The 22,949-nt window shown below is 33.8% G+C and overlaps 1 protein-coding gene across 1 annotated transcript in view; it reads right to left on the bottom strand.

Moving 5' to 3' along the window:
- Positions 1 to 22,949, bottom strand: part of LOC145260825 (uncharacterized) — a 111,510-nt gene that overhangs the window by 61,497 nt on the left and 27,064 nt on the right. The window contains exons 6-12 of the mRNA XM_080119107.1: positions 21,479 to 21,691; positions 16,202 to 16,673; positions 13,445 to 13,563; positions 9,702 to 9,938; positions 7,250 to 7,420; positions 4,345 to 4,499; positions 1,985 to 2,630 (exon numbers count right to left, since the gene is read on the bottom strand). Coding sequence (XP_079975233.1) covers positions 1,985 to 2,630; positions 4,345 to 4,499; positions 7,250 to 7,420; positions 9,702 to 9,938; positions 13,445 to 13,563; positions 16,202 to 16,673; positions 21,479 to 21,691 — 2,013 coding nt within the window. The remainder of the gene's footprint in view (positions 1 to 1,984; positions 2,631 to 4,344; positions 4,500 to 7,249; positions 7,421 to 9,701; positions 9,939 to 13,444; positions 13,564 to 16,201; positions 16,674 to 21,478; positions 21,692 to 22,949) is intronic.

Raw genomic sequence — 22,949 nt, 5'->3', positions numbered from 1 at the left:
CTAAAATGGATTAGAAAAATATTGAAGTTTGATTGAAGTGTTGATTTAAGACAATTTGTAGTGTTGAATCTAATTGTTTTATGGTTCAAATATTAAGTCACAACAAAATGTCGGTGTGTATTAACACTTTCACTTAAAAATACATTTATAGTGCTGTTGTCCTTACTTTTTACCTTATCATAAATTGTGAGATATAGTCAAAGTGTCTGATCTCTGAAAACAAGCAACCCAAGTAGTTATTATGTCATGTTGATGCTCGTTTCGGTAAGCTTATCGTTCAAAGCATTAGTGTTATTATAGATTTGGTTACTCAAAAATATATACCAACCTAATAACCATGATACAAACGTTGAGAGTTATCAAATTATATCGGGTTATCGTCGGAATATAACACCGCCGACTTAAAGCTCACAACTCGGTAGACAACACAGTGGTAGACGTTTTAACCAGAGTATCAGTTTAAATAATGGTAACCTTAAAATGACTATAATAGTATACAGGTAGAAGTAATTAAAATAATATCTGTGATAATTCCAACTAGTATTGTCAGTTGCTTTAATCTGATACTATTGGCGACGATGATGATGCTGGAGAGATGAGAACAGATTGAGAGTGTGTTGACAAGTAGAGCTTTTACAACTATTGGAAAGGTCATTGATGCTAGAAAGAACATCGTTTATAATCAAGAGTGTCATCTCTGTTTTACTTCCGGCTTCTGTTGTTTATTCGGCTTGATAATTAGACATGTTCAAGCAGACAAGAAAGCTATTCTTAACATGGGGAAAAGGGGAGGGCTTTCATGTTAGCTGAGAGGAAGAAAATCATCAATCTGAAGAGATTGGATCTTGTCGTCCCCTCTGCGCAGAAGAAACCGGAAGTCAAAAAGAGCAGATACTCTTGATAACACCACCAGCGTGTTAATCCTTCAGTTAGCGAATCTAATATATTGGACACCTTTTTAAATTGTTTTTAATATAGCACCACGTGATTCCTGCCGATAATATTTCAAACCTCAGCATTTCGTGCCGTGGTCTTCTTCTTAGTCTTCTTTTTTTATAGCCGTGTCGTCGTCTCTCACAAAAATTTCAAGATGTTCATTAACTGTTAGCAGTGGAGTGAAAGACTGCAACTACAGATTACTTCCCTTGATTGATGTAGCCGAACAAATTAGCGTAGGTTAATAAAATAATGTCTTGGATGCCTACCAAAAAATCAAGGAAGTAATAACGCGGCAGTTCTTTGGTCCATTCTGATTTTCGACTGCATTATGGGAGAATTTTATTTCAAAATTATATTCTGACTGCGAGATTCATTTGGAATTCTAAGGAGGACATGGAAATGTCGAAACGTTGATGGATCCGCATAGACTCCTAACAATGTTTATTTAATTTTATTTTAAATAAATAAAATTATAGAAAGAAATCCTTATCCATCGTCTTTCTACCTACCACATTTTTCACACATTTGTTCATCTGATAAACCTATTTCCTTTTCTTTTCTTATATTCTTTTTTTTCTCTCTATTACTTCCTAACATTGTCGCTTTCATTGGAACACTTTTGAAACACTTAGTTTTTAGCTCATGTTTACAACATACTTGAAATTAATGAACCTAATATATGTATAAACTAATACACACACACACACACACACACACACACACACACACACACACACACACACACACACACATATATATATATATATATATATATATATATATAATGGTTGTTTAGTCTGGTTTCCTAGATGTAAATCCACTGAAACTCGTATTTATTAAAGAGTGCTCAATGGAGGACAGAGCTGGTATATAATACAAACATTATTGGTTACATATGTACATACATGTTTCAGTGCAATCTCTCTCTCTCTCTCTCTCTCTCTCTCTCTCTCTACATGTGGTTATATATATATATATATATATATATATATATATATATATATATATATGAATGACCATATGATGCTTATTTGTTATTACTTACCTTGACCGGTTGAATAAGTATGACGGATCCCGTTACATTGACGACAACAGAAAGAAGCCATTGAAGGGCCAATTCCTTACCCCACAGGATGCTGTAGATGAAAGTGAAATATGCAGAGGTTCCAATGCAGAGGAAAATAAGAAAATATGCCAGGTAGACCGACCACCAAGGGAGGCGAAACTGTTTCATCCGGTCGAAGAGTGATAATGATTCCTCACAGACGTCCGGCTTCTCGCCTTTGACCTTGCGCCATCTAAACAAATTGATAATGATTGATGTTGGTATGACCATAATAAGGGAACTGATTATCCCCACGGCAATCTCTTTAGAAGACAGAGTGAATGGTCCAAGAGTGAAGGCTCTCGATGGGGTCTTGTCATTGGGTTTATAATACATGGCGCTACTGATTAGAGACAAGTACAAGACACCGACCAGTGTTGACAACCTCTGCAGACGGGTGAAGTGGCTAGAACGCGGACGTTTTACAATCGAGACGTAAAGGTGGTCCTCAAACAAACCGATGTGAATCCGAGTTTTTATATTTGTGAAGAAATTGTCGCTTTCATTAGAATGGGATTCTAAAAGTCGGATGATGGAGCCGTCACCTTTGTCGAATGACAACCAGTCATTACATGGGAACGTATACCTGTGAAAAGTAAATATAAACACAAATATATATACACAATTTTAGAGAATCAGATGAATGAATTATAGATCCGCAAAAATAAAATAAAAAACAAACGACAAAAACCAAAACCAAAACACATAACAATGTACAAACCCGACATGAATCCAGTTAAATTAGGAGTATGCTACCCAGATTTTCTCAGGCAATTCTCGTTTGATTAAATTCATTGGTGTTATCGGTTTCAAATTCGAACAATTAGGATTAATAGTTCGTCTCCTATGCTGGACATTCATCAGCTTCTGTTTGAATATTATGCTCTTATTTTTTTATTTTTTCCTAATAATTGATAACTCAGCAGGGTTTTTCTCCTACTTGCTTCACACACACACACACACACACACACACACACACACACACACACACACACACACACACACACATATATATATATATATATATATATATATATATATATATATATATATATATATCGGCGGCAACTTAGTTGCATATTAACATTTCCGGGGCATCACCGAATTATCTGATCAAGAAGATTATTATTATTACAGTGTAACTGACTTAGATTTGTTTTAAAGAGAAAAACGCAATTCAAAGACAAATATGTTTAAATGACGTTTTAGGAATTTAACTTGATTAGAGTCTATAAATAACAACGAGAAATTTTTTATCAATAAAAACAAATATGTTTTCAGAAAAAAGAATGTTGGTTTTTCTTTTCATTGTTTTGACTCTTGAGCATATATCCGTTAATACCTTATATGTTTTATGTAGACTGATGTGATTCTCGGTTGATCAACTGTGCCTAACTGTATCGCATATATACTCGAGAGTCAGAAGAATGAAAAGAATATGCTGTTGTCACAGCCCTAGTTATAGCTCTCTTAAACTAGACGCACTCATAAAAATACACACATAACTACATGTTCGGATATCTCTCTATATATACACGCATTCTTACGTATAGTTTTATCCATGCACACGTGTATCCCCAATTCACACAGACATGTACAGCTACACATACATATATTCTTAAATTTAATCATAAATGTATATAGTTTTTAGAGATACATTAGTTTAAAAGCTAGTCCGTCAAACAGTTTCGCACACGGCGAACACACAGACGCAATTTGTAAAAAGGAAATAATAATCAGTTGTCGGCCTTTTGACCTTACCTCTGGCAGGCAGGCGTCGACATTGGCTTCCGTTTAGATATCTTTTCCTTTTTCTCTTTCTTTTTACCCCGTGGCTCGTGACCGTGACGGATGACACTCGACGCGTCTCACGTTTAGTTTACACACGCAATGCGACTCTATAATGAAACAGACTTTTGCGTACTGATCCAGTCTTATTGAGGTAAGCTAAACATTGCAAAATTATGAACAAACTCTACAATCTATGAATTGCCTCGATAAAATATTTAATCTCAATCCACATATGATCGGCAGAGATCAACAAACTCACACGGACGTAATACACACATGGTCTTATACATTTTCCACCAAAAGGTATTGGCTTTATATATAAAAAAAGTATAAATATTTTCTACTTGTTTGAATAAACTTTACATGTTGTACACATATAAACTCATTCATCTATTTTCATTCATTTATGTCGACAAACATGTAATGCTATCGCAACAAGTTTTATTATGGAAACACAGAAAACGACTGGTGCGAAAATTATTAAATAATAAACTAATAAATCAAATTACCAAGTGCTGTTGGTCATGTCTTTAATGCCAATGTTCGAAAGGAACCATCTTGGACTCGATCCCTCGTTGTTATGCCAGATCTTTAATGTGAGCAATGAACCAAGATGTTTGCTAGTTCGCAAAAGATAAGCAGAAACTGTTCCTGATCCCAAATTCTGAAACGATCGAACATGAACTATTTAAAAAAGAGTCTTATATTTTATTTCACGATCTCACGAAAAAAAAAAAAAAGAAGATGAATATAACAATAGCAATTAAATTTAGGAAATTCGTAGATACATCACGGGTCAGGATTGGTTCATCCTATTGCTGTATAATCGTCTCTGTCTTCTATAGCCGGTTATCTTCTTTCTCTCAGCTTCCATTTCAGATATAATATTTACTGAATGTAGTTTGGGTATACACTCAACATTTAGACAATGCACACCAGAGTTCACGCGTGATTGTTTCTCTGATTTCATAATATTTATAAAATTATCGAAACTACAGAATTTGTCCTGTTCTTATTGCATCTCATACAGAAGCTGAGAGATAAAAAGATAGCCGACAACAGAAGACAGAGATAATTATACAGCAATACATCAATAGGATGAATCACTAAACTATATCACGTACATTATAGCGTATATTGTAATTGTCAGTTATGAGTTATTTCCCTTGTAATAATCACTCACTCATAAGTGATCGCGCTTTGTTTGAACACTTCGATGACGTCACACCATAAGTAGAAACGATGCTTCACGTTTGTTCTCAACATAGTACTCAGTTCAGATGAGTAAACTCAAAGTTGATAAAAATAGGGAATTAAAAGTGAATTTCACGTTGTTCTTCTTAATTAATACGTCCAGTCTTGTCCCGATATATTACAACTAACAGGGAGACGTTACCCGGAATTGAATGAGGATCGACAAATGTTCCACCCTTCTATAATTTATTCTCATCGAAATTGGTGAAATTGTTAATTTTTCAATTAAATCGATTAATTGCATGCTCTAGTTGGTGCACCGGGAAGAAGATTCGCATGCCTCCCTGCAGTGACTTAGTCCGTAATACATTTTAGTTTATATTGCACTGTAGAGAACCTACAGTTGTACTGGCTTGAATTAAAGTTTAAAATGCAAAAGTCAAGTATCATTGTTTAATTGTGCTCTAAGTAAAAACATTCATTATTAACGCGCTACTGACATATCAAAGAACTTAATGTTGATTTTATATACCGAGTCTTTTTGCTTGAATGGTAATAAAACTTCTAAAATGCACTTGTAATGTTAGGCTATACAAGGCGTTAAATTTAGTAAAAATCACCTGTTTCTGCTTTAGTCGGAGGTTTTCAATTATCGATTATCGATACTTATTTAAGACATTCCTGTACAAAACCTATCTAAGAACATTGCCAAGCACATAAAGTACATTTGTGTAAAATTAAAAACATTTGCCCAGCCGTTTAGGAGTCAATAGGGAATGAACTCATACACAGAGACGAAGTTCCTTTTATATGATAGATAGATAGATAGATATACATTGCATAGTAGAAATATATTGCATTATATTACATATTTGGAGTGATTTTTAAAAGAAAAACAATCATAAATATTCGGATGTGCTTCAACATTATGTAAGTGTTTAGCTGTTAAAAGTAAATACTATTTTTTTTTTGCTTTTCACATAAAAAGCAAAAAGTCACAAATTAAATTTAAAAAAATTCAAAATGCCACCACAAATGAATAAAACACGAAAACATAAAAAAATCACTTACAAAAATCACAAATACATTAAGAAAAAAATATTGCACGATAACATTGAGACGTTCTTATGAATCAGAGATTATTTTTCCAAGAACAATTTAGCATCTAATATAAACTTGACATTTAACGGAATTTAAACTACGTTTTTAGGCGGAGATATGTTCTTGTTTACAATGAATATTGTGTTTCACAATAAAATTACTCAAGAAGAGTTGATATGCCGTAAAATAGGGGACTAAACAAAACTTTAATAGTTTTTTAACTTACTGTTTCGTAAATGAATTTCTTCAAATCTATTTAGATTCAACGGCCAGTGTGACTAAGTAACTCACTTAATTTTAATCAGTCGTTCAAATGTCCAAATTTTCATATCCATCGAGGCTCATCCTTGGCGTTATTTTGGCAACTTCAGAATGATTTGATACATTAGGCCCTTCTTTGTTACAAGGATTATCTCCAACTACCGTAACCGGGACTAGAGGCTGGTTTTTGGCCTTTTTAAAAAGGTGTTTCAGACGACAGACAAAAGAAGAAAAATTGATAAGGGAATGCTGACGGGTCTGTTCACTACCACTTTTTCGTTCAACCAGGTTGCTCGTACACAACAGCAGTTTTTCATCACCTTTCGGGTTTGCGCCATCTTATTGCAATGCTAAATAGGACCCAACGCGATTTAAGAGAAAATATCTCTTAACTTTTAAGCAACATATGTACTAAGTGTCCTAGAAACCCAACTCTTACACAAACATGTAATTAATACCTGAATTTGTTTTTACTGTCATTTCACGTGAAACAAGACACAAGGTCACCTTGACGTAAGGAGCTACTAATTGGAATCAACTTTACAGGGATACTGTGTAGGGAGCTGAGCAGCGCGATATCAGTTCACGTTTCACTTTTTATTTTATCAGTTCGTTATCTACTATAAAATCAATATTTCCTTCTGATTAGCCAGTCTATTTTGTGAATCGTGCCAATATGTTTTACAGAGTAACACAATATAATTCGATTTAATTTCTTTGAAAATATACTTGAACTTCTGTACTTCATTACAATCAATGAACCAGGGAGCCGAGAGGGAATTCCAAAGTCTAGCAATTCAAGGAAGGACATTATGACATTGGTTGCTTGTTATGCACAATATTCAAAAAGGGACTTACCTTTCTGACGCCGTCGGAGAGAATCCTAATAGTTGTCTCACCATTCGTTCCTTTGAGGGTGAAATAGGGCGTTGCTGACATGACGCGAGACGAGCGGACGCCCGTCTGAACCCGTATCAAATACTGACAAGGATCAGAGCGATTGTTGTCCGCAAGCGGCATATACAACCACTACAACGGAAGGAAACACATGAAAGAAAGAAGTCTACACTGTACATAAAATCAACTGGTGTCTGCAATGTATATAAAATTAATGATCTCCTTTTTCAGCTTAACCATATTTCATTATCTATATAATAAAGTAAAGTCAGACTTCACTATTACATAGAAATTAACAAACGAGCTTTATAAAAATATCCTCATGTATATTTATATACATTTCTCTCTTGTTTTAAGATCAATATCATCGATTAACAAGTTTTCTTAACAAGTACTCTCTTGTATATAAAAGTAAAGTAATCTATTTCTTGAAAATTTTTATCGGTTATGTCATTCGATTTAATTTCTTTGAAAATATACTTTATCATGCTCGGAATATTTCTCCAAATGAAGCCATCTTTCCCATCAGCGACAAATATCGCTACTAATAGTAAATACTCATAATCCTACATTGCTTTATTTATTAGTAATAAATAACAGTTATGTAATATCTTTTATTCTTATAGAAACAGAGGTGGAAAAAACTTAGGAAATCTCCGGAAACTTTAAAATTTCATACCTCTTCAGATGACGTCACGCTTAATTCATAATCGGCCAGTACAATTAATTGTCTCAAATAGGGTTTTCGTGTTACAGATAAGTTTTAATTTGTTATTGATTCACAAACACTGTAATCGTTTTATAATTAATGGTTATATACTCTGATATTTTCCTGTACAATCAGCGATTGTTTTGTTTCTTATATTACACAGCAGAGAAAGACATTATCGATGTACACATTTTTATTCAGTTTGAATTAGAATTTTTCATTTTTATAATTTAATTATTAAAAAAACAGATAAAAAGTAATATCTTGTACATAAAAACAAACAATATTTCTTTTCAATTTCACCATAAAACATTAATACATAAGAGTTGCACAAGGTCGTTCACAAAACATATTTAATTTCTATTTATTTATTTGCAGACTATTATCCTCATCTTTATAGTTGTTGTTTCATGACGTTTCGGCCAACTATTCATCTGGTCTTCGTTAGGTGGTAACCGCGACGGGATAGGAACTTTGAATCTCCTAACTGCATTCTCAGCAATTACTGCCATCCATAGTTGTTGTCTTCTCACCACGTTTTTGACCAAGTAAGCCTCTGGCTGGCATTGGGTAGGATTGAAACCGCTATCTACAGACAATTATCACCTGGAACCGTAGAGATTCAAGGTCCTTATCCACTGCGCCAGAGCCCCCACCTAATTTGACTGTCTGACACCTAAACCTCGTCATTTATAACGTTTGATTATTTTTTCGACTACACTGAAATTACACCAACACAAGTTTTGATTTGTGTGGTAGTTTCATTGTTGGCCTTTTCGTTTGCAATTTTGAAAGTTAATATTTTCGTTTGCAATTTTTGAAAGTTAATATTTTCGTTTGCTCTATGTAGATACGTGCTGTTCCATTTTAATTACAATGTTTTACATATTTTACTTTATTTGATTAGCAATAAAGATTAACAATTAAAATCTTGTACTTTCTTTTTTCAGTTTATCCGCATTTCATTATCTATATAATAAAATAAAGTCAGACTTCACTAATTCATTCACCGATATGAAAGATGCATACGCAAATCTGCTTCGACAACGATTTAGGCGTATTTCGTTCACTTTCATTAATTTTTACATTTTATCTTGCTCGATATCTTCTCTTAACAATAGTCAAATATAGTCAAATTTTTCCTTTCACGTTCAGATATATAAAAAATTCTGACGACTGCATTCAGCGAAAAAAACTTATTCCTGGGAAACCTATCTTTGTAGTACCGTTATCATTTCATATTTTTAGTATATTAAATTATTTGCCAACTGTTTTCTCATAATGTTCGTGGAATTCTATAGATCGTGGCAAACCGTAGTACTTTAATCGATTAGAAACTCATATATTTTACATTCCCGTACACCGGAATAACTGATTAGCAGATTAATATTTTTGAACACTAAGAGGTCTTAGTCAATAAGACAATTGCTCATAGATAGTTGTTTCTATCATTCTTGCATAAACATAACTAATTGTTTATATTCATTTACATTATATATTATACTTTTCAAACATTATAAATTCAGTAATAATTGCTGATAAGTTATTTAACTTTTTCTCATGTCAAATTGTTAATACATGAAGGTGTAACGAGAGTTACAACCGTTAGATAAGTGAATTTAAGAAAATGATGACGGCAAGTATTATTTGCATATTAAAGCTTCTTCGAAAGACGTAAACATAGAAAATTTAACCACTACTCACCTTAATCTGATCTTTCTTGTCCAATCGTCTCATCATGAGAGCCAAAATGCAATACACCAAAAATATCGACAGAAGGACAATGAGTACGTATGGATTATTCAAAACTTTTTTATCAAAATCGACGAAGATTTTGGCAAAATCTAAAGGTACTGGAGTAATGAACGAAACCACTGACGTAAAGGTTCCGAATAAATTAGTTTTCAATATCACGTTGTAGTTCTCATCTACAGATGTATCCTGAATAATAATAATAATAATAATAATAATAATAATAATAATTATGATAATAATAATAATAATAATGATAAATGTGATAATAATCATTATTGATGATGATGATGATGATGATGATGATACTCATAATAAAGATGATGATGATGATGATGATGATGATGATGATTATAATAATAATAATAATAATAATCAGAATGATGGTGATAATCATAATAATAATAATAATAATAATAATAATAATAATAATAAAAGTGATAATAATCATTATGATGGGGATAATAATAATTATTATTATTATTGATGATGATGATAATAATAATAATAATAATAATAATAACAGAAAAAGAAGAAGAAGAAGATGAAGTTGACAAACAGATAAAAATCCGATGCCACCCAAATACCATTTTTTCAATTTTAACCCATTAGAAACTCTTTTTACCAGATGAAAACTAATTAAAAAGTTTTCCACCTATCTGAATGCCCTTTATACCAAATTTCAAGTCTATAGATAAAAAATTCGTTGCGTATATAGGTTTAGACGTGCCCTCACACACACATTCTCACTTATATAGATATATAGATAATATTTAACTCTGATAATATTGCATGTTTGTTTGCACATTTTCGAGATGGTAGAAGGAATGAAGGAATATTATACTTGCGGAATCTTTGTGTCGGCGTTTCCTGGGAAAATTGAGAAAACTAAGAATTTTAACCCAGAAGTAAATTGTCCGGAAAGCATCGAAAAGACCATTTTCATAAAAAAATAAATAAATTAAAAAAATATTAAAATAATAATAATAATAATAATAATAATAATAATAATAATAATAATAATAATAATAATAATAATAATAATAAGCCGGTAGTTACGATAAAAAGTTATTTTGGGGGAGGGTATTTTTAAAGAGGTGGCTTTACTTTTTATTAACGATATAACAAATTAATAAAATGGCTGACTGGTGTACGACTGAACAAAATGCATTATAGTTAAATTCAATGGAATTCCTGTAACTTATTAATTTTATCACAATGCATTTGTTGGTTTGCGACACAGAACATTGATTCCAATTTTAAATTTGGAACCATATCGCAACATGAAGAACAAAATAGATATGAAATCAGCCAGAAAGACTCTTTTTCAATCAAAATGCTAATTTACTATTCATGTAAAAAAAGAGTAAATTAAACTCTGTGTAATAATAAAATAAAGATAGTCATTAGAAAATCATAATCACTAATAGTAAATTAATAATATGCTATTTTGCTTAGAAATATGCAAATTAGTTAGCTCAAATACATCAAGTACAGAGACATGTTCAGTAAAGTTTAATTTTATTATTTTGTTTTGGAAATTTTTTAGATCGAGATTGATAATTTGGATTATTTAAATTATTGTCCATAGGTGTAACAGTGCGGATTCGCGTGTGGCAGCAGTAGCAGCGGCAGCAGCTGTACAACAGTCAACGCATGCAAATTTCCGAGTTATGGGCGAGGTGACGTCACAGCGAGAAAGAAGGAAAGGAAAAGATTATGAAAAAAAAAGAAAAGAAAAACGTCGCCCAAGAAGGATATAAGTAGATGTGTTACACGCGTAGTCCGAGAGCGACAGGGAAAGACGTGTCATGAACATTGGCCGGACAAAGACAAAGTACCACATGATCGACACGGTACAGTCTTCTTAAGCAGATTGAAGTATGAGAAGACTTTTGAACAAGAGACAGGGCGTTATTCTGAAAGTACCTGTAAATAAATGTCTGTTGTTTTACTGAAAAAAAGTGTGTCGAATTCTTTCCATGTCTGTGTTTTCTTGCGACTGTCTGCATACAACGCGTGGGTTCCAAGTGTTGATGTGTAACGACTACGTTACATAAAGACACGTGGGGCAACGGTTAAAGAGGTTTAGTGATATTCAGTCCTGGCTAGCAGTTTTCTATATGTTGAAAGTTAAATCCTCACTACAGACTATACTGACTAAGAGACTTAAAAAATACACACTTTAGATTTCTATCCTCTTCTCACCGACAGGATGAGAGTAAGTTACTTTCGTGGATTAAATAAAGCGTTCAATTCGAAATTCTGCATAGATATAAATAATTCAATATAATGAAAACGAAGAAGGCTACATCGGCCAAAACGTTGTGAAAATAACATTCAAGATGAGAACAATTTCCATTGCAAGTGCTTGTCTGAGCTCCAATCTCTGGTCCCCCTCGCCAATCTTTCATGAAAAACACCCGTCTAGCTGAAACCACTGTCAATAATTTTTCCCATTCTTTATCTGTACCTAAATCAAAACGAAGATTCCATGAACAAAGCTTTTTTCTTAGAAGTGCACGCCTGTGGAATTCTCTTCCGTTTGCCTGTTTCCCACCTGACTACAACTTGGATGTCTTCAAGTCCAACATAAACAAATTCCTGACGAACTGCCCCCTTAAGTAAGACATTTTATCAAATCTCCATTACTTACGATCACTACGATACTATACCATTGGTTACTGTACACGCAATAACCCTTATCCTCGAGTGGCTTCCGCGGCTTGATAAGTGGTGACTACCTTGTAAAAAAAAATCCTTTGCATATGTCTACTGCCATGCGAAATTTCCATGAAAAAAAATGGTCTCTACTTAATTGTCATGTTACAGTGATGAATATATGCAAAAATTACGAAAAACGATAAGGTAGAAAAATAATTATTAAAGAAAATACTTTTTGACAAAAATCAGCGAAAATCAAATATTTGGCTAAAAAAACACCGGGGAATTCCAAGGTGAGGTAAATAGCATGTAACTATTGTAAATTTTTTAACAACTTGTGCGTTTGCCCTCTTTTTAAGCATAACTGAGTTATTTCCCTTGTCATTATATCATTTCTTCCCAAAGAAATATGGCGACGGGATTTTACGATAAAGACTGAAAACTCGTGTGTTTTTAAAATGGTGCTGTAATATTTAAATACTTTTGAGATGCACATTAAGTAGATATCATTGCTTTCAATTGCTTGGAATTGACACAAAAAGTCAGTAGATACCCTTATTATTTTAAGTGATTTTATTGTTTTTCCAATTTCGGTATTTTAATATAGTTGCACTGGACATCTTTGTAATGTATTCTCCCTGTCAAACACATTGTTATTGCACAACTACCCTGCTGATTATGTCTTGATTATCTTCAAATCCAATGTAAAGAAATGAAATTCTTGTAACCTCCCCTCTTCAATAACAAAACACAGTTCAAACCGTTGATCAATGTTAGTACTCTCATAGTGGTCCTTATCTAAAGATGAGGACCACTATGTGAGCAATCATTTCCGTTTTATTAATCCTTAAGTGGCTCCTGGTAATCATTCGGTTTTATTAATCCTAATCCTTAAGTGGCTCTTGGCCTTAATAAGTGAGGACCCCAATAATGGCTGTGATGCGATGGACTCCACAACTTTATAAATAGAGATAAACTTTTTTTGTTAATAATTAATTTTTGCAAAAACGAAATAATGACAACCATTTTACCTTGATGTTAAATGTTTCCCATTTTTTGCTCTTTGTATCTTTTTTCATGAACGGTTTTAATGTAGTAGTTTTCGTCATGAGTTTAACAGGAACTGCTCTTTTCTTTAGTCTCTCGTCTCCTGTAAAATAGAACATAAATAAAAACATAATTAAACACACAACCATACACACGCGTATATATATATATATATATATATATATATATATATATATATATATATATATATATATATATGTATGATATATATATATATGTATGTATGTATATATAACTTGATATATATATATATATATATATATATATATATATATATATATATATATATATATCACAAAAGAAAAATGCTAGCATGAAAAGTAAGAGGGTTAAGTTTAAACATGGAAAAGTAAAGGACAAGATATTCTAGTAAAATATAATAAATTTATGCGAATGAGAAAACCGAGGAGAGAGAGAGAGAGAGAGAGAGAGAGAGAGAGAGAGAGAGAGAGAGAGAGAGAGAACTAATCAGATCTTTGCTGGGTGGGTGGGAAGCGGACTGGAACCTTAGAGAGGCTTATTACCATTCAACTTTCAGTGATGACTAAGGCTATGACAACAGCATATTCTTTCCATTGTTTTCACTTTCGAGTGTGTATCCGTTGATGTCTTATATGCTATTTTATAGAGTGATGTGGTTCTCGGTTGCGATAACGAAAATTCATTTGCAAATGTCATGGAAAGAGGTGGAAGGTACTGGAATTTGGTGGGACATATTGACATCTAAATTCCAGAGAACACCACCGATTATTGTCAGTGAGTAATATCTAATGATGACCTGTATGAGAACTTATAACAATAATAACAACTTCTCTCATTTCCGAAATTTGAAAAAAATTCCCACTCTCTTCAAGTTAAACTCGGCTGAAAAAATAATCTAATTTCTAGCTCCGACTCCTACAGTCAGTAATAATAAAAAATACACTCCTACAGTGAGTAATACAAAAAAAAATACACTCCTACAGTGAGTAATACAAAAAAATACAATCCTACAGTGAGTAATACAAAAAATACACTCCTACAGTGAGTAATACAAAAAAATACACTCCTACAGTGAGTAATACAAAAAAATACACTCCTACAGTGAGTAATACAAAAAATACACTCCTACAGTGAGTAATACAAAAAATACACTCCTACAGTGAGTAATACGAAAAAAATACACTCCTACAGTGAGTAATACAAAAAATACACTCCTACAGTGAGTAATACAAAAAATACACTCCTACAGTGAGTAATATAAAAAAATACACTCCTACAGTGAGTAATACAAAAAATACACTCCTACAGTGAGTAATACAAAAAAAATACACTCCTACAGTGAGTAATACATAAAAATACACTCCTACAGTGAGTAATAAAAAAAAATACACTCCTACAGTGAGTAATACGAAAAAAATACACTCCTATAAAAAATACACTCCTAAAGTGAGTAACACAAAAAAAATACACTCCTACAGTGAGTAATACAAAAAAATACACTCCTACAGTGAGTAATACAAAAAAATACACTCCTACAGTGAGTAATACGAAAAAAATACACTCCTACAGTGAGTAATACAAAAAAATACACTCCTACAGTGAGTAATACGAAAAAAATACACTCCTATAAAAAATACACTCCTACAGTGAGTAATACAAAAAAAATACACTCCTACAGTGAGTAATACAAAAAAATACACTCCTACAGTGAGTAATACAAAAAAAAATACACTCCTACAGTGAGTAATACAAAAAAATACACTCCTACAGTGAGTAATACGAAAAAAATACACTCCTATAAAAAATACACTCCTACAGTGAGTAACACAAAAAAATACACTCCTACAGTGAGTAATACAAAAAAAAAATACACTCCTACAGTGAGTAATACAAAAAAATACACTCCTACAGTGAGTAATACAAAAAAAATACACTCCTATAAAAAATACACTCCTACAGTGAGTAATACAAAAAAAAATACACTCCTACAGTGAGTAATACAAAAAAAAATACACTCCTACAGTGAGTAATACAAAAAAAAAATACACTCCTACAGTGAGTAATACAAAAAAATACACTCCTACAGTGAGTAATACAAAAAAAATACACTCCTACAGTGAGTAATACAAAAAAATACACTCCTACAGTGAGTAATACAATAAAAAATACACTCCTACAGTGAGTAATACAAAAAAATACACTCCTACAGTGAGTAATACAATAAAAAATACACTCCTACAGTGAGTAATACAAAAAAATACACTCCTACAGTGAGTAATACAAAAAAATACACTCCTACAGTGAGTAATACAATAAAAAATACACTCCTACAGTGAGTAATACAAAAAAATACACTCCTACAGTGAGTAATACAATAAAAAATACACTCCTACAGTGAGTAATACAAAAAAATACACTCCTACAGTGAGTAATACAAAAAAATACACTCCTGCAGTGAGTAATACAATAAAAAATACACTCCTACAGTGAGTAATACAAAAAAAAAATACACTCCTACAGTGAGTAATACAAAAAAATACACTCATACAGTGAGTAATACAAAAAAAATACACTCCTATAAAAAATACACTCCTACAGTGAGTAATACAAAAAAAAATACACTCCTACAGTGAGTAATACAAAAATGGTTGATTTCCGACTACTTAGTCTGACTCCTCAAACTTTAGTTTTAAATATTAAAAAAAACAAAAACAAAAAAAAACAAGATGCAAACAAACCTTGATGGTCAACGAGCATAAATAATTTATCTTGAGGGCGCGAAGACTGGACAAGCACTCGCAAAATCGATCGATATTTTTTTATCTGTATGTTATCCACTTTAACAATAGTTTCAGTGTTTGCATCATCTTTCAGTGCCGAATAATAGAAATGATAATCATATCGTGTCGGTGCTTCATTTACTTTGCCCCACACTTTCACGTCCGTCGACGACAACTCGACCAATGAGAGACCGTTTTCCGTTAGCGAAATCTCAAGTGCAGACATCCCGTTTGATGTTCCGTCGATGTTGTGCCAGGATTTTCCAGAAGCTTCTTTTGACTTTAAGACGACCTGGTACGTCTTGTCCGGGTCGTGGTTCGGAACCATGTTGTCTTGACTATCAACGAGTGAGACAAACACAGTTGACATTTGGACCTCATTTGCTACGGTTTGCTTCATATTGTCATCGTTTTTGTAGCACACCACCATCTGAAACAGAAACGAATAGATTGTAGTTAGTAATCAGTAGTTATCTCCCTTAGTCGTTATATTCTCTATTTGTTTTTCTCTTCACTTTACTATCAAAGTAGCAAAATTGTTTCTAATATCAATACGCATTAAAAACGAAACAATTATTTTGGATTATTGATAATGTTTACATATCAATTTATTGTTTATTCTATCGTCGTTTATGTTAGAATTCATATTTTGAAAACTTGACGCAAATTATAAATCTATGACGTCACGCCAAAGCTATGATTATTTTGTTAAAGTAATGTTTTAATCTTTATTTATAAGCAAGTAAAAAATAGCTCTTGGAGTAAAAGTTTCGGTTTCAATTCCGGGTTATGGCAGTCGCTTTATTTATTGGGCATTTATTATTTTCTGTTAATGCAATATTTTCCATTCCTAAAAGTTCTATCCATATCTCTGATATTTTGAAATGAGATAAATTCTGCAGTGTATCTATTACGTTTAAATAATTATTAGTGACGGATAAACCGACACAATTTATATTTATATAAGAAGATATATGGGGTGTTTGTAAAATCTTATGTAGCAACACCAGACGCAGGAGGAGGAAAACAACGTGAAAAAAACGTGACGTCTTTGCCGTTGCGTCCATCGCAAAACCGGAAGCGGCGAAGGACTAAATTAAAGCTAGTCAATCGAAAAGAGGGAGTGACTTTCGAAAATATCGGCAAATATAAAACGACCCCTCCTTGTAGAAAAGTGCCAAATTGGGGGTGAAAGAATTAATGTTTTCAGTCAATTTTTCGATATTTGTCGTCTGAAAGGTCGAGCTTCAAAATGATACCAATCTCGTGAAAATCCGTTGCCTCTGTCGAAAGTTTTAGGCATACATACATACATACATACATACATACATACATTTAAACAGACAGGTTAGATTCATATTATAGGTGTTAGAAAAACATTTTTTCAAGGCATGAAAAAACAAAATGTTTTCTATAAACTTTAAAAATTAAGGTACAAGATTCATTTGAAATTCATCAATTTTCAAATTGCACTGTTATAAATTTTACAAAGTAAAATATAAAACTTTAATTTAAATTGAATTTAGAAATTGCCTTGATTTATTTTATATTACGTACATTTTGTTGTACTTAAAAATAAATTTATCTATTATTTAGCAATTAATGATACAGATATATAATTTCAACTGATTGTTTTTTTTAAGTACAATGATGCTTAATAGTTTTTTTTAAATACTGTTCTCTTTTCACCAAGTAAAGCTCAACAATATTATTTAGCCTATATCGTCTGTAAGCAACACCATTACATAATGTTATATAGTGGAACAGAAGAGGAATTGGCTGTTATCTATCTATCTATCTATCTATCTATCTATCTAATTGAAAGTAGACAAAAGATGAGATGTGAAGCTATATTTTGATAAAAGTTATCAAAACATGTTGAGGTGTAAACTGGACAAGTTGCACCGGAAGAGATTTGACCAGCATCGGAAGAACGTGTCTTTCTGTCACGTGTTCTGGTTAGCTGAGAAAATATATGAGTTGGAAAAAGGGCGTTAAACAGAGCAATTTAACAGGTCACCCCCCCCTCTTACCGGGGAGGGAGCTCACGTATCTCGGAATGGAGATTAGAATTAACAACTCAAGCAAAGATCGTCGATCACTCCTCCGCTGGACGTAATGCCTAGGAGTGAAATAAACTATATAAAATACACAGCGTCTTGGTTTCTCTGTTGAAACGTCTTTCATTTTACATACAAGGCATATTGCAAGATGAAACGTAAGGGGCTACTAGTGCGATTGTGTCTAGTTGGGAACTGTGGGGAATTGAGCAGCAAGACCTTTATTCACATTACGTTTGAACTTCAGTAGAGTCAAGGAAGCAGGAAAAGAAATTCCAAAGTCCAGCAATTGGAAGAAAGAAACTATTAGAGTAAAAGACTTTCCGGCATATAGAGACTGCAACAGTAAAGAGGTGGGATTTTGCTTTTTGTCAGGTTAATCAGGATTATGTATGTCGAAGGAGAACAAGTGTTGTGAGTTCAACAGAATACATTCCATTAAAGTATTTGTAAAACAGGCACAAGGATGTAACATTGCGGCGATGGGACAGAGGTTGAGACTTGCGAGATAGTACGGGACCTATTAGATTTGAGACTCCTTTTTGGACTCTATCTAAGAGTGAAAGGCAATTTGTGATAAATGCACCAGGCAATTTGTGATAACAGTACTCCATACATGGGCGAATTGTGGCTTGTTATAGAGATAAGATGCTCTCGAATTGCGAGTAATTTTTAGCTTGGTAGAGGGAGATCACCTTCTTTGCAGCAGCCTTGGTAACATCTTCGTTTCAATTCATGTCGCCTGTGAATGTTGAGCTGATGAGTTTGAAAGATGAGCTTTCACATAGGGTGTTTTTTTGTCGTGGCAATCGTTTATGCATAAATCAAATCTATGAAGTCTGAGTATTTTGTTTGACTTATTCTATTAATAATTGCTCACAAATTGCTCACAAAAATACAAATAGTTACTATTATGTTTCGGACTTTTTCATCTTGTTATTTTCACAAACGTTTCGGCTGATGTAACTTCCGGCTTTTTCAGGTGCGTGCATTTTAATGGGAAATTTAAGAATCTCTTTGTCGAACTCGAGATTCTGAATTCTTCATTTAATAGGATTAATGAATCTCTTGACAAAGGCTTCCTTTCTAGGGCAATTGCTCTTGACATATCAAAGGCCTTCGACAAGGTATGGCATAAGGGTCTACTTCACAAGATTTCCAGCTACGGTATAACTGGAAATGTTTTCTCAATCATTAAATCATTTCTCTCCGATAGGCTCATAAGAGTAGTGGTAGATGGACAAAAATCGGAGGCCTGCAATATAAATGCTGGAGTCCCTCAGGGGTCAATCCTGGGCCCAACTCTCTTCCTGATCTACTTCAATGACCTCCCTAAACACATACTTAAATCATTCGTTGACATCTATGCTGATGACACGACCATCTACGGCAACACATCAAAGGCTGTAAATGACAAAGTTCTCTCTGATTCTCTCTCCTCTGATCTCGAGCGCGTGGTTCAGTGGGGGAAGATGTGGCTAGTTACCTTTAATGCATCCAAAACCAAACTCCTATCCTTACATCATCAACGCTCTGATTCCCAGCTGGCATCAATTGTGATGGATGGCTCTCGTCTGGGTGGGGCCCCGTGTTTTGACAAGCTTCTGGGTTTGACCTTTACTCCTGATCTGAAATGGAACACGTACATCAAGTCTGTTGCCAAGGTCGCTGGAAAGATGGTGGGATCCTTCTACCGCTCCAGAAGATATTTCACTACTGATGCAATTCTCTATCTATATAAAAGCCAAGTACGTCCAAGGATGGAATACTGTTGCCATATCTGGGCAGGAGCTGCTAAAAACAGCCTATCCTGCCTTGACAGAGTACAAAATAGACTTCGTGGCTTAGTGGGGGATTCCCTTTTCTCTACCCTGCAACCTCTCTCCCACAGAAGAGACGTTGCGAGCATATCCTTGTTTTATCGTTATTTCCATGGCAGGTGCTCGTCTGAACTCCAATCTCTGGTCCCCCCTTGCCAATCTTTCACGAAAAACACCCGTCTAGCTGAATCCACTGTGAAAAGTTTCCCCCACTCTATATCTGTGCCTAAATCAAAACGCGGATTCCATGAACAAAGCTTCTTTCTTAGAACTGCACGCCTGTGGAACTCTGTTCCGTCTGCCTGCTTCCCACCGGACTATAACTTGGATGTCTTCAAGTCCAATGTTAACAAATTCCTAATGAATCGCCCCCTTAAGTAAACACTTCATCAAATCTCCACACTAACGTAATGTACTTGCAATAACCCTTATCCCTGAGTGGCTTCCGGGGCTTGATAAGTGGTGATCACTGTGTAAAAAAAAATACATGAGGGTAGATTTTTCTTATATCTTAAGCATAAATATGTGGCACTATCTGGACTGATGCATTTATCACTATTCTCTTCCTCTTAGATGGGGTTAAAAAAGAGTCTCTAATCTAATAAACCCCGCATTGTCAACTAAGCTTCCACCCCTGTCCCATCCGCAACGTGCTTGTTTTACAAGTACTTTAATGAATGCGTCTTGACGAATTTGCTGCTTTGGTCCCCCCCGCCCCCAACGTAAATACATATGGTTAACCCCACAAGCAGCGAAATTCCACCCCTTGTTTAGGTCCCCAGTTGCCGGAAAGCCTTTTAGTTTAATAATTTCTTCCCTCGAACTTTCTACCACAAACTGACATGATCCCAAGTAGTATCCCTTACGTTCAAGTGGCAATAAGTCTTGTTTGGGGTTAATAAGAGTTTAAAAAAATACATACATCATCTGCGGTGAGGCCTTCAATAACAGTCAGTTCCAAGTAACAGTCATCTGGAAGTTGAAGGTTCAATCCCTACTACAGGCGATGATAACTATGAGTAACATAAAAAAAAACTACTTAATATTTCTACACGTTCATGAATGATGGAACGAGAACAATATACCCTTGTGAATTAAATAACGGGTTTATTTCAAGAAGATTCCCGAATTCGACATAAAAATTCTCGAGTTCAAAAAAGATACACACGGTAAAGGTTATATCGGCCGAAACGTTGTGAAAATAACAATCAATATGAGAATAGCTGTCTGAATAATACAGAATAAAATACAACAATAATAATAATAATAATAATAATAATAATAATAATAATAATAATAATAATAATAGCAGAAAAAATTACAAAAATAACATAAAACAAATAAGTGTACTTTACTTTGAATAAAAGTGTAGAATCCGATTCTCTCATATCCGGAGAAACAATGACATCGCCATAGTTTGTCTGCAGTTCAAATCCTTCCGTTTCGTCAGGACTTGACTTCATTCCAGCGACGTCAGCGTAATTGTTCTTTAAATAGAATTTCTCATTTGGTGGCTGCTTGTCTATTATTTTGTAACTTGTCTTCATGATCATATCGTTCAACGCCGTCTGCAACAAATAACACATGAAACAGAATACAATTCGGGTATGCTTTACAATAGACAACAGCAAAAAAGTGATCAAGAAACAAATATATAACAACTAAATATTACCAACGGCAAGTTACTCTTTTACCTACTTGGATAAGTTTTGGTGCTTTAACTTATTTTTGAAGTGTTAATTAAGTTTGAAACGCAATATCTCCGGGACGTTTATTGGGTGGATTTCTATCAATATCTTTATTTTCGAGTTTTGAGCGATTCTCGGGTCTCCAAAGACGAGAACATCGTGTTGCCATCTTTGTTTTCGTTTTAACTTAAATGCTTAGCACCACGTGTGTCTCAAACTGAAAACACACTTTAAAATCCGTAAAAACATCAAACATTCGTCCAGGTAGGAAGAAGAATAACTTACCTTACCTTTGGTAACATTTATTTGTTGCATATTTGTTTCTTGGTCGCTTTTTTGTTCTGTTGACTATTGTAAAACATGCCCTTATATTCATCTAGATTAGGGTTGTATCTGAAAATTTTTTATTTATTTATTTTCTTTCTCATCGCAGCAAGATCTGACACAAGGTCAGAAGGTAGAGTTTAGTTGGTTGGTTGGTTGGTTGTTTTTGTTTTACGGCACATCAACCCTTTTCAGGTCATTTAATGCCGAATCCAGTAATTTTGAAGCAATTTTTTAATAGAATATATATTTTTTCAAGTCGGTTTCTATTTAACCCAAAGTTGGGACCCTAACTCTGAGTCAGAGTGGACCTGGGAGAAATGGCAATTAAAGGGTGGCTCCACACTCTCCAAAGCCCACAAGTTGGGGCCTCACCATCGGATATAACTTAAGATCATATCTAGGACCAGGTAGAGTTTAGTTTTAAATTATTTTGACTAGCTTACATAAAGTTGCGTGTTCAAATCACGTCGGGGTCACCACTTTAACGAATAAAAGATATTTATATGTCAACAATTTTACAACAACATATACTTTGAAAGAGCAAAGTTTATTGAGAAGTTTCAAAGTTCCTGGGTAAGAAATAAATAAGAGCGTCAGAAAGTTCGTTTCAATGTTCTGTTGTGTATATATATGCATGTGTAAGTTTACCTTCTGTGTGACTGACTTCACTGAAGAGATAGAAACAATCTTAATTGAATTCCAGCGTGTGGCGTTACAGTCGACGTTTCTGGGATCGGCCTAGCTGATGCTGAAAGTCGAAGCACGTCGCAAGTGTCACCTGGAAGAATACTGATTTCGTTGACCCAGTCAC

The sequence above is a fragment of the Euprymna scolopes genome, chromosome 3 (genome assembly GCF_053919585.1).
Source record: "Euprymna scolopes isolate OS-2025 chromosome 3, ASM5391958v1, whole genome shotgun sequence".
NCBI classification, from domain to species: domain Eukaryota; kingdom Metazoa; phylum Mollusca; class Cephalopoda; order Sepiida; family Sepiolidae; genus Euprymna; species Euprymna scolopes.
This window is presented reverse-complemented; position numbering and strand designations above follow the sequence as displayed.